Source organism: Thamnophis elegans, chromosome 4 (genome assembly GCF_009769535.1).
Source record: "Thamnophis elegans isolate rThaEle1 chromosome 4, rThaEle1.pri, whole genome shotgun sequence".
NCBI lineage: Eukaryota > Metazoa > Chordata > Lepidosauria > Squamata > Colubridae > Thamnophis > Thamnophis elegans.
In genome coordinates, this window is record NC_045544.1 from 16,748,707 (window position 1) to 16,766,855 (window position 18,149).

General features: G+C 37.0%; 1 protein-coding gene across 1 annotated transcript in view; it reads left to right on the plus strand.

Annotated features, from left to right (window-relative positions):
- BCKDHB (branched chain keto acid dehydrogenase E1 subunit beta) overlaps positions 1-18,149 on the plus strand; it is a 54,911-nt gene that overhangs the window by 23,519 nt on the left and 13,243 nt on the right. Inside the window, exon 9 of the mRNA XM_032215966.1 lies at positions 8,653-8,739. Within this exon, the coding sequence (XP_032071857.1) occupies positions 8,653-8,739 (87 nt within the window). The remainder of the gene's footprint in view (positions 1-8,652; positions 8,740-18,149) is intronic.

Here is an 18,149-nt window from a genome sequence, read left to right on the forward strand (position 1 = left end):
TTCAGAGCCTTACAATAACCCAACAGGCTCAAGGCCAATCTCATCTCCGGGGAATCATATTCCACAAAGCAGGTGGCGCAGTGGAATCAGCTCTCTATCTCGAAATACTTCTTTTAAAATCAACCTGCATTTTGAGGGATTTGTGAACATCAATCTTGGATATACCTTGTTGACATTTGAGATTTTGAAATTCACTGTTCAGTTGAGTCTGTTCTGATCAGACTTAAAGTTTCTGTGATTATGATCTGAAAATACATTTGCCCAATATAGTTGCTTTTCAACTGCTTTGCAACCGCAGATCACAAATTCATCACTACTCTCATCATCACCTCCACCAACAACTTTATAGGGCTACTATTTTTCTGGGCTGAAAAAATACAGACAAAAGAGTCACAAAACAGATTTCTTTGCTTCTTCCTATTGGTTGCCTGGATATTTGCAGTCACACATCATTGTCCTAGATTAGAGGTCCCCAACTCCCAGTCTGTAGACCAGAACCGGTCCATGACATGCCAGAAACTGGGTTGCACAAACAAACAAAGCCCCATTCACGGGATGCAGGCTGCATGACAAACCACAACCTCTCTGGTCCCTGGAAAAATCTATCTCCAGAGAACCAGTCCCTGGTGTCCAAAAGGTTGGGGGCCACTGTTCTAGACAGTGGTGGGTTTCAAAAATTGTTCGAACCTACTCTGTAGGTGTGGCCTTCTTTGTGGGAGTGGCTTGCCGCCCATGTGACCGGATATGAAGATACCGACGACACTTGTCAGAACCACCTTAAGTTACCTCACACACAGCACTGGCATGCATAAGAATATGATGTAAACTTGTTTTTTAAAAGGCATCTTTGGTTTGCGTTAAAACAACTTCAACACACGCAATGTTCTGATTGCACCACAAACGCAGTAGTCATCCTTACCTTTCACAGAGGCACTGAGTTTTATAAATATGAGCATGATAGTGTAGAATAATCATATCCAAGAACCAGTGGTGGGTTTCAAAAATTTTTGGAACCTCTTCTGTAGGTGTAGCCTGCTTTCCAGGTCCACTGGTGGAACCTCTTCTAACTGGTTCGGTAGATTTGACGAACTGGTTCTACCGAATAGGTGCGAACTGGTAGGAACCCACCTCTGGTTCTAGATGATGTGGCTCTTTTTTTAGATAAGTCGTCTGTCATGCCAAGGAATTAAGTTGTTACCCATATGTCTTGGGGTCAACATCCATTGTGAAAGAACTGATTCTTCAAGAAAGTGAAGTACATAAATCAGATTAACTAGTACTACTATATTGGTTTATAGTTGATTATGTTGATAGATAAAATGCATGTTTCGTATTTAAGTTAGATTTGCAGTGCTTGGGTTAAAATAATAAAATAATTAAAAAACGTTAAGTGAGAGCTTGATTCTCACAGAGGTTGCCAACAAAAAATGGGAGGAGAGGATTCAGTTGGACAATCAAAAGGAAAATTAAGTGAATGGAAGACATTAGAACGTGAGAGATACTTTTAAGAAAATTGAATTTCTCTGGAGGAAGAAAAATAAAATAACTATCCAATATCAATAAAGACTATAGAAAAAGAAGAAAGGAGCAATTAAAGAGGAAAGTGTTTAACCACAGTAAAATTTTACATTTACAGAAAGGAATTTGAAAAGGGAGAGGTAGGAATTACTATAATTAAGAACAGTGTAAAAGAGAATGGAAATTGTGAGGACAACGATTATATCTAAAATATAAAGGGAATAGTAGTTCCTATCCATTTTTGACCTATAGCAGAAGCATTTGGAATGGTAACATGGTGGAGAAAGAAGAGGGTAAAGTGAAGCCCCCAAACCCTTATAAGGAAAACAAAAACAGAATAGGAATGTTTCAAGATTTAAGAGAGAGTCTCTTCTTGGCCTTGGATATTGGAATAATACCAGTAAGACTGGTTTTATTTTTTATGTAAACCTCTTTTCTAGTCAACTGCTCATAATAAACTTAAAGTTATCAAAATGCAGTACACAATACAATACTGAAAATCATTTTGTTGTAAAGTATAACAAATAAGACTCACAATTTTATAAATATACACCCTAGTTCTCAGATATAAGATGCACCTTTTTCCCCCCAAAAAGGGGTGAAAATCTAGGTGTGTCTTATACACTGAATACAGCTGTGAATACAGAATGGACGTGCAGAGGGTTTGGGAGGCTTGCAAAGTGCTCCTGGGGGCTGGGGAGTGGAAAAATGAGTAAAAATCAGGCCTTTTTGTTCATTTTTGCCCCCCCCCCAGCCCCCAGGAGCACTCTAAAAGCCTCCCAAAGCTCTGCAACCCCCCCTTTTTTTTTCTTTTGCAAAAAATGAGGCGTGCAGAGGGTTTGGGAGGCCTGCAGAGTGCAGAAACTTTTTTAAAAAATTTACCTCTTCAAAATCATGGTGTTTCTTATACTACGGTGTGTCTTATAGTCTGAAAAATACAGTACATTCATTATTTACCATGAAATGATTTAGACTGTGTAAAGATGAAATAAAACGGACACCTTTAATTTAAATTTAAAGCCTAATCATAATTACTAAGCATAACCGTATCCAGGCTGCCAGTGAACCCTCGCAAGGCTGAGTGGCTTTGGGTCAGGGGTGGGTTTCTCGCCCCGTTCCAACCGGTTCGGTTGGAACGGGGCCGGCAGTGTCCTCGTGCACGCATGCGTACTAGCATCTGTGCGATGCTCCAGCTGCTCCTGGAGGATCGCGCAGGCACTGTATGCGTCCTGCGCATGTGTGGAAGGGCAGAACCCATCAAAACCGGGTAAGGAGCGCGGGCGGGCGGGCGGGCCCTTCGCCGTTCCCGGAAGTTACTTACTTCCAGGTTCGCCGACCAACCGGTTCGCGGGGACCGCCGCAAACCGGTTAAAACCCACCCCTGTTTTGGGTGCATGGAGCTTCAAGATACAGATTAGTTCTCATCTTTAGTTCTGCACGTGGTGGTCCTAACCTGTTTACGTTGAGTTTGCAATTTAGGGGCTCTCCTGTACTTGCGATTCCTGCTTGAAGCTGACAGGGCTAGGAGAGCTTTGGTACAACTTAGGTTTGTATATCAGGTGCAGCTTTTCCTGGATCAGGGCTCCCTGTGTTCAGTCATTCAAACCTTAATCATCTCTTGCCTGGACTACTGCAATGTGCTCTACATGGGATTAGCTCTGAAAGGCATTCAGAAGCTTCGGCTACTGCAAAATGTCACAGCACAAGCCAGCTGCCCTGACTCCCGATTTGCTTCCATGTGCAAGTTCAAGGCCTTTAAAGCTTTCTGTGGCATGAGACAATATTTAAATGGCTCAGCACCTTTTATTTTTAATCTGCTCCTTAATTCTTCAACCTTAGGAAAAGACGTTTTTTAAAAGCAAATACCCTGCTCCTTCCAAGTTAATTTAGACAGCACTGGACTTTTTCTTTTAACAGAATGGCATACAAATAATTAGCTCTATTCAATAAGAAGTAGGATATGAAGAAGGAATGGCTATACATATTAATAATTAGACTTCCTTAACGTTTGCTCAAGAATATGAGGCATCAGTCAGAGAATACCCATGATGTTGTTGCAGAATTGATTTCTTCTACTTCATCCTAGATAGTGTTAAAATGAAGTTGTAGACAGAGAGAATAGGCTGCTTCTTGTATTTGTCTTTCATATTTCTTTGGGCTAAGAATTTCTAGAACTTTGAGGATTGGTTACATTCCAATTCATGAGTTATGAGTGCAATTTTTTTTCCTTTTAATATTTTTCTGTATACATTACTAGTTGGAATTGAAACCACTGTGGAAGTATGGGTGCTGGGATTCCTTCAGGGGTGGGCTGCTGTGAGTTCGTGCGGGTTCGGGAGAACCTAACACTCTGCCCAGTTCAGAAAACCCCCAAATCCCACTCCTGGCTGATCCTGCCCACCCCTCCAGGAGACCCCACGTGGCCGGTTTGGGATGTCAGGTAAGTACATGACCCACTCGGAGGCTTGGGGAGGGTGAAAAATGGGCCTCCCTGAAGTTTTGGAAGGTCAGAAATGGGCCTGTTTCTGGCCACTGGTGGGCCTCCAGAGCTTGGGGGAGGCCGTTTTCACCCTGCTGGAGGCATGAGGAAAGCCTCTGGAGCCTGGGAGGGCGAAAACGCCCCCCCTGCCATGGTGCAGGAGGCCAATTAAGCCACACTCACCCAGCAACAGGGCAGAGAAGCTGTTGCTAAAATTATGGAAGCCCACCCCTGGATTCCTTATTCTGTTGGATGGGTAGGTGGTTTGATATTAAGAAATATTCTTAATGAAATTAACTTGCACCTCTGTTCTGGTTGTCCATTAATTCCTGGCTCTTTGTGTGTGTGTGTGTGTGTGTGTGTGTGTGTGTTTGTTTGTGTGTGTTTGTAGATTTTCACAGGTGTAGGTATGCTGGTCTTGTTGTATTCAGGTCTTTTCCCATGTAAGATTGAGATTGTCTTGGCAACATTTCAGTGAGGTCTCATTTGTCATCTTCAGACTGGGTTTTGTACTTAAAGTGTGATTGGAGCTTGATGGGGTGGTGGTGGAGTGCTGGCTTTGTTTCAGTAAGTGAAATGATTGGTTGTGTGGTTGTATCATGATTGGTAGATTGGTGCTGATTGGTGCTGATTGGTGCTGGCTGTGTGTCTATTGTTGTTTTGTGTTGTAATGGCCTGGGTGGTGGGTGGGGCTTGTTTGTTGACTATGGCTGGTTTCTAGATGTCTGGTAGGCGGGAGATATCGTCACGTTTATTCATTCTTTATTTTGATAGCTTCCATAATTATTCTCTTGTTGAAGTGTTCTGTTTTGAAGATTAACCTGGTTCCTTCAAAATTGATTTCATGTCCTGTAGCTTTAAGGTGCTATAAAAGGGTAGTTATTTAATAGTTATAAAATTTAACTTTTGGGGGGTGTGCTTTTCAAGTCTCTGACACACCAGTATTATCTCTGCTTTTCACAAATAAACTCTATTGAGTTCATTGGAGGTTAATCTCAAGTGAATGTGTTAAGAATTGCAGCATAAGGACTAGGCTCAGTTTGCTGTGGGCAATTATTTGTTTTGGAACAATTTTTACATTTTTATTGAATACATTATACTGTTTCGCTCCATTGAGCAAGTTATAGATGTAGACTTGTTTTTTTTTAAATAACATAATTTGAGAGACATGTGTGTAAGTATATAAAACAAACTCTATAAATGCCAGTCTGTGATGAGGGTAAAGTATGATGGAGGAACTACTAAGTCTTATGAAGAAGTCTGGGTTAGGTTCTCCCTCCCCACTTGCACACAATTTCCATGATGTTTTTTAATAACTTGGAAAGGTATTTTTCCTCTAGAGGACAAGAATGTTTTATCATTCATAAACTGCCCATAAGTTGGATAGTTACCATACTCTGACGATTGTATGTTTAAATCTGTTAAACCTATCAAGACATATTGAGTAAGGCGAAATTAGTTAAAAGCAAAATCTGTGGTTACCACATTCTGAATCTTGCTTTGTGAAACAATAAATTTAAATTTCCCAACTTTCCAGAAGGTAGCTCGATATAGCTTCTAACTTCCATCCATTCAACTTCCATTAGGAGGAAAATTACCAGTTGCTTGGCTGGCTAGGTTACCAAATAAAACATAAAAAAGAAGACTAATTCTTTTATCTTCTGGTCCAGCCAGTTTATTGCCAGTCAGAGCTTTGAACTTGTCAGTGCTCTAACTTGAAAATAAGATTAATGTGTTGTACATGCACTCAACAGGAGTTGAATTTGACTTGAGGGAGTCTTTACCCTTGCAATTTACACTTTATTATTGTGTAGTCAGTCGAAATGAGATGCTCTGTCTTCCAGATATGCCATTTCTAGCCCTACGTATGGGTTAGGAAGGAATTTGATCTGTTCAAATGAATTTGAAGAAAAGGTTGTAACAACAACTATTTCAGAATATTTGAACTCTTCTAAAATGAAAGAGATAAGGTGTCACATTAGGTCTTGCACACACAAAATTGCTTAATGAAATGAGTAACTGGAATTAATTTTCTTAGCTTAATCTTAAGCAGTAGAATTAGCTATATGTTGTTGAACATCTGATAAGGAAATCACATGGCAAAGCCCATCTGTTCTATTACAAAAAAGCCAGGTAAGCCACATTTGGGTATTTTCGTTGCTTTTTTTTTTTTGTTAAAAAAAAAACATTGAGACTTATGTTCAAACATGGCCAACTTTAAATTCTGCTTCTTATGAATTACTTAATTAGAACTGGTTATTGTGAATATATTCTTGTACATTTTTCATGGCTTCCATTTCATTTCTGGATTTTGTTAGAGTGTTGTATTAATTTATAAAGTCCTTCACTGCTTTATGTTTAAAAGGGATGTGGTGGCTCAGTGGCTAAGATGCTGAGCTTGTCGATCAGAAAGGTCAGCAGTTCGGAGGTTTGAATCCCTAGTGCTGTGTAACGAAGTGAGCTGTTACTTGTCCCAGCTTCTGCCAACCTAGCTGTTCGAAAATATGTAAAAAATTAAACTAGAAAAACAGGAACCACCTTTGGTGGGAAGGTAATAGCGTTCCGTGCACCTTAGGCGTTCAGTCATGCCGGCCATATGACTACGGAGATGTCTTCGGACAGCACTGGCTCTTCGGCTTTGAAACACAGCACCGCCCCCTAGGGTCGGAAATGACTAGCACATATGTGTGAGGAGAACCTTTACCTTTACCTTTACTGCTTAGGACTACTCTAATATTTGACAGTGTGTTCTTATCTGCAATCTAACATAATCTTCACCTTCTCGGGGGGTTGGGGGGGGTACCTATAGCTGAGATGAGGCAAGCAGCTATCAGAAAATGGACTTTTCCTGTAGCATCTCCCAGCCTCTGAAATGCCCTTTACTGACAAAAGCTCCCCCCCCCATAAGCATTTAAATCAGTGTTAATTTGTAACACACTGTTGTCAAGAAATATTAATTTCAACTGGTATTTTTATTGTTTTATTGTCTTATACTGTATATTTGTACTGTTTCAATGTTTTATGTGGGTTTAGTTTGTTGTAAATTGCCATGGAAAAATGTTTTTTTTTTAAAGTAAATAATATAGAGCCTTTTGGCTTTAGTTTTAAGAGCATTAGACCACTTTAAAAATAATATTTGATTATGATGTAAAGAATATTACTAGCATTGGGCAAATTGTGCTGATCAAGTTCTTTATATAAGTAGCATATAATGTAAGCATGAGTTTTCTTAGTCTAAAAGTATTTGGTATATATTAATATTCTAATTTTTCTTATCTTTTATTTGGCATTGGAAACTTTAATGTATTAGTATTTTCAAAATATAAACAGTATAACACAGAACTCAAAAAAAGTTGCAGACATTACTTTGGAAAAGTTATTAAATAATATGTTATTTATCTCAATATATTAATAGAGTGGCTATAACTTGTTTCATAGCTTGTTAAACAATTTGTTCCCAACCCAGATGCTTTCTATAGTTATCGTCATCATCTTGGATTGCCAGGATTTCAAAATAACTTACGTGTGCCTTTAAGAGGTAATACCGGTAATCCTCGAGCTACAAATGTAACGAAGCCTGCCAATTACGTTTGTAACCCGAGGATTCATTGGTGTGAATCACGTGAAATGAATGTGATCATTCCCTGCTTTTGCCTACGCATTCACTAATCAAATGTGCAGGTTGTTAAGTGCACATGAGGTATCTCAGGGTGGGGAAAGCCATGAGGGGGGCTAGTGATGGAGCAAGCTACATGCTTCAGACCACCCGGTCCTCTCCCGACCCACTGAGATACTTTATGCTCCCTTCCCTCGGATCAGTTGCTCCCCCCATCCTGCCGCACTGGGTCACTTACCTTGTGAAGATCTAGCGAACTGTCTTCTTTCCAGTCTCTCTGCTGCGGTTTCTTTGCCTGCTTGCAATCTCAGCACGAAAAGTGTTTGCCAGCTGATGAGACTTTGGAGCAGCAAAATCGCGTCCCATTGGCTTGCAAACACTTTTGGCGCCAAGACTGGAAGCTTCTGAGGGCCACGATCTTGTGCTACTGATCTTGCATGATCTCGCACTACAGTACTTTAGGCCTCTGTTTTTGCAAATTGAGGCCTGTACCAGATCCACAGCAAAAGGCTTTGCAAACGGAGGAAAAGCCTCACCATTTGCAAAACCTTTTGCCATGGATCTCATGCAGGCCTTGGTTCGCAGAGAAAAGAGGTCTAAAGTGCTGCATAGTGTGAGATCATGTGAGATCAGCAGCGTAAGATCTTGCAGGATCTCGTAATACTTTAGGCTTCTGTTCTCCATGAATACACCGAAGTAGCAAAGGAACAAACATCTCGCTAGATCGGCACAAGGTAAGTGAGTCTCTACAGGCCCAATGCCTGTGGAGACCCAGCGGATGGGGGGAATAGGCAGGGTGCAATGTTGCAATGCCTCTGCAGTCGTCCGTATGTGTGAATGACTGCCGTGGTGCTGTAGCATTTGTAAGTTCGGGAATGCGTTGTAAGTACTTTGGGGTTATGTCATAAATTTAAACAGTCATTATGTGAACTGTCATAACTCGAGGATTACCTGTATTATGCCATTTTTTAGTTATAGAAAGTGTCTTTATAAATAAATCTTAAAAGTCTTTCTCTCCCCCCCCCCCCTCTTTTTTTAGTCAGTGGCAAAGACTGGACGATTGCTCATCACTCATGAAGCACCTGTTACTGGAGGTTTTGCATCAGAAATTAGCTCCACAGTGCAGGTAATTCCTAAATTTATTGAGCTCTTTTCTGAAGAAACTCAACTTGAGTGGGATTTTCACAAGTAAAAAGAATACATTTTAAGATACATATTTTGCAGTAACCTTCCCCTGGAGTGGGGTGGGAATGGAGATTTTACAGTATCCTTCCCTTGCCACACCCACCAAGCCATGCCACGCCCACCAAGCCACGCATGCGTACCCACCGCCTGTGACGCTCCAGCTGCTTGGAGCCATATGCCCCATGCATGTGCTTAAATGCCTCGGTCGTCTCAAAAAGAGGTAAGGAGAGCGGGCGATGGGCCCTCCAGAGTACCGTACCGGAACGGTACCTGGTGCTCTCAGCAGGCACCGGTATGGCCTGTACCGGTCGTACCATACCACTGTAAACAATAGATAGTAATGCTCCCTTAGTCAAGAGGAAAATAGTAATATTGGGTTGAATGCAGTCAATGAACAAACATTATCAATGAGACTTTGAGGATACTCTTTTAATATGGTTATTGATTGAACACATTGTAACTGATTCAAAAACAAAAGATGGAAGTGAAATGCTGCCCTGGTGGAAATGGCAACATCCAAGATACCTTATTGTTCTGACCCCTCCCCCCACCTTGTCCGTTCAAAAACGAAAGCCAAACAAAACTTCAAAGGAATACTTTTAACAGTCCTGGCTCTTGATGGCTGCGAGCCCAAAATAAACATAGATAAATGCTCTGGCAAAAGTAAACTACAGCAAAACAGGATTATATAAATCAAATCACTTATCCAAGTGCTTTCGATGATTGCAAACAAATGGAGAACTTGACTAGAACAGAAATAGAACGGAATTGGAACGTTGACTTCTGCAACCAGGGCGTGGCACCATCCGTCTTTTATCTGCAGGAGGAGATCCTAATGAGCCACAGCTGCTCGTTATCCTCTCCTGTGAGTCAGTCAGCCCTTCTCCTGCGTGCATCCCGAAACAACTCACAGGAGGTTTCTGCCGAGTCACAACACCTTATTATCCAAAATATTTCCTTACACGCATTCTTAGTACTAGAATTTAAAAGTAGATCATGATAGTTATTAGCAAGTCGGAAAGATACAGGAATTGATGGAATATCTATGGAGTAAAGAGAAGCAGCAGAAGAAAAACCAGTGAAGATTCTAACCAGCAAATCTGACAAACAGTATACAGTTTTAATATCTTAGCACACCACCTACAATCATTTCTGTGAGATGGGGAGTCGTATAAATTATCTAAATAAATAGATAGACAATTGTAAGTGGTTGCTACACAACTTGTATTTGGAAGGCGGGGAATAATCTTTCAGTGTCATTCTGTATCCAACAATGTTGGCAAATAGAGAAGTTGGACAACTTTCTCAAAAAGTGACAGAGAAAATCTCGGTCTATTGAAACTCTCTCTAAATCAACTTGCATTTCGTTTTACTTGTGGCATTGTATTTTTAAAATCTGAACATTGTGATCTTTCAAAGTTATTTTTGCTACTTTTTTTAACTGATTGATTATATCGGTCATGATTGCTTTTCAAGATCATTTCATCCTATAGAAAAAAAATAACCCTGTTCTGCTCTAATAATTATGAAAAAAAAGTTATTGAGAACTTACTCTGCCTTTGGCTTCATAGTGTTTATAAGCTTTAGGTTACAATCCTAAATTTACTGCATCTGTTCTTTATAGCATTCTGTGGTAATGGTAGAAAACCATTGAAAACTGTAGATATGCTATTCTGTGAAAAATGCCTGGGGGGGTGGGGGTGGGCTCTACCAAATGCGGTGGGAGAAATCCTGCAGATTTCTTTACCAGGCTGCAATGAGGTTAGGAATCATGTGATCCAGGAGTTTCGGGGGTCACATGCTTCCTTACTCCCTGCCTTGGCCCAATAAGGGCCACAAACAACACCAGCTGTGCAGGTTTTTCCCCCTACTTATGTCAAATGGTCAAGAAGTAGAATACCAGGAAAAATATCCACTCTTCCTGTTTCTTGCTTGGTGTCAAGTTCAAAGTAGAGGTTTGGAAATCCTTTAGACAAGATCCTTTGATTTTATTTTTTTTTAAAACACAACAGAGTGTTTATAATAATCCTTAAAAGATAAGTGCTTTGCTAAGAAAAATGCAAAGTGGAATGGCTATTAATGTTTAACTCTCTAAAGGCAGCTGAGAGCAGTTGCCAAAGTTGCTATGGAAGCCTGGATAAAGAGATCCCTATATATTATGAAGCATCTTTTTTTTTCTTTAAAAAAAAAATAAAGATTTACAAAGTCTTAAATCATAAGAGTTTAGGAAATGGTGTTTCCTGTTTCAAATTTTTGTTTCATCTTATAGTTTCTCCCTTCTGCTGTAGATATATCATTGTCATTTTTCATACAGTATATAAAAATAAGATACATTTGATGTGCGATTTATGAAACGTATTCACAGAGGAATGTTGCTTTAGGCGTGCAGAAGAGCTGATCTTATTAATTTCTAACATATATTTACTTGACTGTGGAAGTAAGGTTTCAGTGTTAGACATGTTGTGTGTCATGAATATAAAAGAAAAACAGTTATAAAAACCATTTTTTGGATGAAATGCGTAGTAAGAAAGCCAGAAAGTCTCTGAAATTGAAGCTGTTTTTTCTTTTTCTTTTCTTTTTTGCACATGGAATTAATAAAACTTATATCATGTCCAGTTAAAATAAATTACACATTTTCATATCTTTATGTTGTTCAGATTGTGAGAAAGAAATAAGGCATCCGTATTTTGAAGGATGAAACAAAATTACAATTCTTGCAATTTACTATATGGATGTTGTTTTGCATTTTATATACGTGTTTGTGTTGAATATCACCATATAATCAGTGTGTATCTTGTCTGACCAGAGACGCTGTCCATTTTATCTTTATTAGAGACTAACTACTCCTAGGTTAAATGATATAAGCATTAAGGTCAATTTATAGTCTTTTCTGTTTCATCTTTTCTGTCAGTATAATTAATGGATTTTGTTCAAGGTTATAGTTGTTTGAAACAAGAACGATTATGTTTTATTTGTCTTCTAATTGTTTTGTTCTTAAGTAATATGACAAAGAGAAAAATGATTTTATCTGATATTTTGGTGTGGTGTTTTAGTTTTGAGCTCACTGTGCATGAATTTAAGCAGTGAGATCTCATTATATTTGTGGAATTGCATGTGACTTAACATTTTCTTATTGGCTGAGACATTCTTCTCTTGCCTTGTCACAATTCTTTCCATATTGATTAGATAGTTCATACTTATTATGCTTGTATAACCTATAACAATGGCTGAAATTACCATGCTGTAAAAAAAAGTTAACTCTTGGGTCCAGATATGATGCATACCTACCTGCATCTCGTGTCCTTGTGCAGTAGAGCAAGAAATATTAGGTAATAAATACCCATGCGTTCATATAGCATTTATGTGCAGGTGCTAGATGTCAGCCACAGTTTTTGATTTCCTTTTATGTGGAGTTGTTCGCTTTTATGTGGACAAAATTAAAGCCTGAAGCAGTTGAATAAAGTTAGGACTGACATATTAATTGTTAATTATACAGTTTGAATGACACAGAGTTTGAAGGATGAAATTTGAGACACACTAATTTCCAAATCTTCATGTTTCATTATAGATAAGCAGCCAGTATTAAGGTGCTCAGTAATAATAAGTTACCTGTATTATGTGCAGGCAAGAATCTAGGCTTATGGGCTAAACCTGTAGACAATGATAAGACTCATTTCCCCAATTATCATTGAAGTTCTTGGAAAACTAGTCAGGCAAGCAGAGAAAGACTACAAGTTAATCTGATCAAGGATGGTTGTGAGCTCAGCTTTGAGCCTACATTGTAATGGTAGTGTAGGAAAAGCACTCTTTTTTTTCCTTATTGTGTTGGGCTTTTTAGCTTTTTACCTTGTTTGGGTAACCAATTCCTAATTAAAAAAAGAACAGAATAAGAAAGTTGAAAGGGACTTTGGAAGTCTTCTAGTCCAATCTCATGAACAAGCAGGAAACCCTATATCATTTCAGATAAATGGTTGTCCAATCTTGTCTTAAAAAACTGCAGTGTTGAAGCATTCACTACTTCTGGAGACAAGTTGTTCTACTGATTAATTATTCTAACAGTCAGGAAATTTCTCCTTAGTTCTAGGTTGGTTCTCTCCTTGATTAGTATAGATTAATTGGGAAGAGAATTTGTTTTACAAAGTATGTTGTGTGGTCTTCTTGTTGTCTTGACACTGCCCCTCTATTGATACAGCCCAGCATTGGCAACTGCAGCACACTACTGGCTCATACTTGAGTGGTAATCCACTAGGACACCTAGAGCCCCCTCTCACAGTTACTACTGTTGAGCCTATTCTATACTTGTGCATTTGGTTTTCCTTTTTCTAAGTTCAGAATCTTCCTTTTTTCACCATTGAAGTATATCTTGTTGGATAGGACCCAATTTGTAAGTCTATTGAGATCCTCCTGAATCTTGTGCCTGTCTTCTAAAGTGTTGGCTGTTCCCCTCAGCTTGGTGTTATCTGCAAATTTGTTGAGTTCCCCTTCTGTTTCATATAGATCATTTATGAAGATGTTGAAGAGAGAAATCTAGAGGCATCCCACTGCATGCTTCCTTCCATGTAGATGTACTTCCATTGAGAACTATCTTCTGAATACTTGATGTGATTATTTAGCCTATCATTCTGTCAGTAGATGTGGTTAAATACTTACTTTGTATTTAGGAAAGAAATATGAAATTAATATGTCCTATATGTCTGATAGGAAAATTTCTAGGAAAATTAAAGTACTGTGTGATCAAATGACTATGAAATGACTATATTTTCTGCATTGAATGGGGATATTTATATTTGAAAGATTATCATATATTCTTTTACAAAGAAAATGCCTTTTACTTACTTTTAGCAGAAGAAATTGATTTAGTACAAAATATAAGGCTAACACATGTGCTATAATGTTTTAGAAATGATAAATGGATTTAAATCACAATTTCTTCTAATTTTCAGTTATAGTTTTTTTGTCCCTGAGGTAAAAACTCTCATGATTAGTTCAACCATATTTTTCAACCATGCTTTCAATGCTTACAAAAGGAAACCAGGAATATAACATTCAGGTTGAAAAATGTATATAGGCTTAATGTATCAAAATGTGAAAGCATGGTTTGCTAGTTGATGGTATTTGTGTTGTGCTATAATTTTTTTAGCTTATGTGTTTTACGTTTTGATTATACAGAAACTTCTTTCAAAGCTTCTTTAAATTAGCTTGAAAATTAACATTATTTGTAAGCCGCCTATGGAGTTGGGCTCTCTTGAAATGGGATAACTAATTAAATAAACACACGACTGTCAGTGAGAACCATTTTAACCTCTTTTTTTTCCTTATGGATTTTCCTTATTTTATATAGACCACTGGTCTACAATCTTTTAAACCTGTATAGTCTTTCAATTTTTCAGCTCTTTTCCACCTCAACATTTAGAGATATCTGCATGCCAGAGAGGGCAGGCCAGCTGATTTCTAATAAAGTGTTTATTTCCAAATCTCTCAAATAAAATGATATATACGAGTGCATTCAAACTTGTAGGAAATTTCCACTCACTCAAATATCTTCAGCCATTTCTTTAATTATCTTTTAGTATTCCTTTCACAGAACCATTTTAAAAAGGAATTGGAGAGAACTTAACTGTCTCCAATGGAAGATAATTGTTGAAAGATACAATTCAGTGTGATAATAATGACACTTTGAATAAATGCATAACCTATTGATAATTTAACTTCAAGGTGACCTCTGCCCTAATGTGTCAGCTTGAATTTCAATTTTTTAAAAGTCATTTTGGTTGCTTTCAGACTAGTTGTAGGTATTGATTTATTTGCTATTTTTATCACATCAAATTACCTCTAATTTAAACATTATTACATTATCAGTTTGGAAAGTTAACCCTAACATTTTATTACATGTAACCAGGGGTGAAATCTCTGCAGGTTCTGACAGGTTCTGGAGAACCGGTAGTGGAAATTTTGGGTAGTTTGGTGAACCGACAAATGCCACCTTTGGCTGGCCCCGCTCCCATCTATTCTCTTCCTCCCGAGTCCCAGCTGATCGGGAGGAAATGGGGATTTTGCAGTAACCTTCCCCTGAAGTGAGGAGGGAATGGAGATTTTGCAGTAACCTTCCCCTGCCACGCCTAATAAGCCACGCATACAGAACCGGTAGTAAAAAAAAATTGAATTTACCATCGATGTAAACAGTTAGCAGAACTGTTTGGTAACGAAAATTTTATAAGTGGGGAATTTCAAAGAGGTTTATCCCTGGGAAAAGTTTGCTGTTGGGAACAAATATACAAACATGTATTCCAAAAATACAGATTTTGTTAGAGTTGGAGGAGGTGAATAAAGGAAGGAAACTACTAAATTTATTTCAGCCAGAATAAAAACTTGGAAATGTTTGTTAAAAGATACGTTGTTTTTAGGCCAAGAAAAGAAATGAGTAAAATGTGAGTAATGATCTTTTACTTTAATTAATCTCTTAGAGCTGTAATCCTCATAGATTTAAGATCTTCAAGTGGTTTGAAATATATAGGTTTATAGTATAAAGAATCAAATCATATTGGCTGTTAAAAGCTTTTGTTAACTCTAAAATGGAGCTAGTCTGTACTGTTTTTTTAAAAGTCATTTTATACAGCTGCTCAGTTGTTATAGAATAGTATTCTAAACTTTGTGGAAATGTATACGTTTAAATTGTTATATCTTATTTTCACCAATTTGCTGAAATATTTAAATTCCTGCAGTGTTACAAATAACTGAAATAGTAATTTGAAGCTGTTAGTGTAGGTTCTATATTACTAGAAATCAGTATGTCACACATTTCATTTTTAGATATATGGGTAAAATAGTTTTGAGATACATCAGTCTAGAATAAATGGCATGTTTTTCATGTTCTATACTTCATCAGATGGGTGTTTGTCTGAAGAATACTTATTTACTTAGGTCATTTAGTAAGTAACATGTTAATTTGATTAAGAATTAAATTTTCCCATAACATTTCCTAGAAGGTAAAATATAAAAACATAGAACAATGTTAGTTTAGTTAATCAACTTGCATGATTTTCAGAATAATTTTATAGAAATTTAAACAGTGTTTTGGTTATTTATTGTACATCCTTCCAATTCTATTCTATTCTTAGTGATACACTTTTGAACTGATACTATACACCTGTGATTCCTGGCAAGTTGACATTAACTGTTCATAGCTAGAAAAGTTTTGCATAAAACTTGCAAAAATCCAACCATCTTTGAACTGCTTAAGTCTGCAATCAGGCAGAAATGTTGACAGGAAATAATTTATGAAACACACAATATTTTATTTACATCCTAGGAATTGCAGTATTTCACACATTAAAAAGTATGTGCAATGTTTTTTCATTCAAAAATGAAATTACACTTTCCCCAAAGTATAGACGCATGATACAAATAGCAACAGCTTCCAAGATTATTTATATGAAAATATGCATTTTATTGGATTTGATTTTTAAAACTCTGTAATTAGTATTTTAGTATATTAAATATACTAAGAGCCAAGGTGGCGCAGTGGTTAAATGCAGCACTGCAGGCTACTGCTAGATCAGCAGTTCAGCGGTTCAAATCTCACCGGCTCAGGGTTGACTCAGCCTTCCATCCTTCCGAGGTGGGTAAAATGAGGACCTAGATTGTTGGGGGCAATATGCTGACTCTCTGTAAACCGCTTAGAGAGGCCTGAAAGGCCTATGAAGCGGTATATAAGTCTACTGCTATTGCTATACTATTTTGTATTTTTGTCTGCTGTGTTTTAAGATAACGTCTCTTTTAACTTTATTAAAATGTAAGTTGTATTATTTAAGCAAAAATAAAAATCTAAAAGTTAACGTTCCATTTTACCTGTACTTATTGAAAGCTAAATTAATACTACATTTTGCTAATGGGGACTGAAGGAGAATGACTATGATACACCACAGGAACTCATGTATTTGGATATAGCTTCTCAGTTGTTATAGAATAGTAGTCTAAACTTTGTGGAAATATGTAAATTAAAATTGTTATATCTTATTTTCACCAACTTGCTGAATTATTTAAGTTCCTGCAATGTTACAAATAACTGAAATAATAATTTGAAGCTGTTAGTGTTATGTTCTATATTACTAGAAATATAACAATTTGTATCAATATCTTAGTAATGATGCATATATATCTATATAGTAAAGCAAATATGCTGGTAATAATCAGTAATAATATGCACATCTATTTATATTGAAGTAGTACTTTTGTTTAACAATTGCTCTGCCTGTAACCTTAACTGCACATTTAGTAAGATTTTCAAATGTATTGAAATGGTCCCATCCTAACAAACAGTAGATGCAAATTCTACCTTTGTCACGGAGTACTTTGTAGAAACAGAAATGAAATCCTTCTTCTCCCCCAACATAGTAGTTTATGTGATGTATTAGGACATATGTGCAAAGCATCTTTATGAAGCCAGGATCTAAATATTACACACACACAAGCACACACAAGCACACACACTTTGGAACCGATGGCTTTGCCAGATAACTTAAATTCAACACTTAAGGATTCATTTTAGTTCAAGAGAGAGTGTACATTTTGACTTTGAAAACATTAATAGCTAAAATTAAATTTGCTTTTGCATTAAAGCATGTTGTATTCTTTAAACACATTTTTTTAAATACAGTCTAGACTTTTCCTTTGTTATGAGTTTCTGTTTAGTTAATATTAAATCATCTTATACTGCCATTGGCTATGCTGTTTGCTTGTGTTAGTTTTATGGTAAATAATTTTTTTTTCATATTGGTTCAAATTTGTACTTAGGATTTTTAAACATTTTTCATAGTTGTTATTTGTAAACAGTTTGAAAATCTCTTCTTAAAACTGAAGTTATTAAAACTGATCAATTCTATACATTTTAAGAAAGCACATGTGAAAAGGGTAAGTTTTCTTATTAAAGATCATTTTTGCCAATGTAGCTTACTGATATTACTGGCTGCTTATAGTATAGGCAACTTATTAGTAATATCAAAGAAGTGAAGTGGGGAAGAAGCTAAATGGAGAAAACTAATTAATGACAATATAAATTAAGTCTAAATAAATATGGTTTTAAGTTCATATGTAGGCTAATACTTCAATATGTTCTAAATATATTTTTTAGTGTTTTTTTCTCCTTTATTTTATACTTTTAGTATATGTAATGTCCCAGACCTTTAGTTAATAGTAAAGTAAGGCTTTAGAATTTATAGATCATTTTGAAGGTTATTGCATTAATACCAGCGCTGTTTCACTAATTACCATAAGCTAAACCATCTAAAACAGTGTTTGATAATTTTGTAGATGCAAATGGAACAGTATTATTGATCATTGCTAGCTGAATAA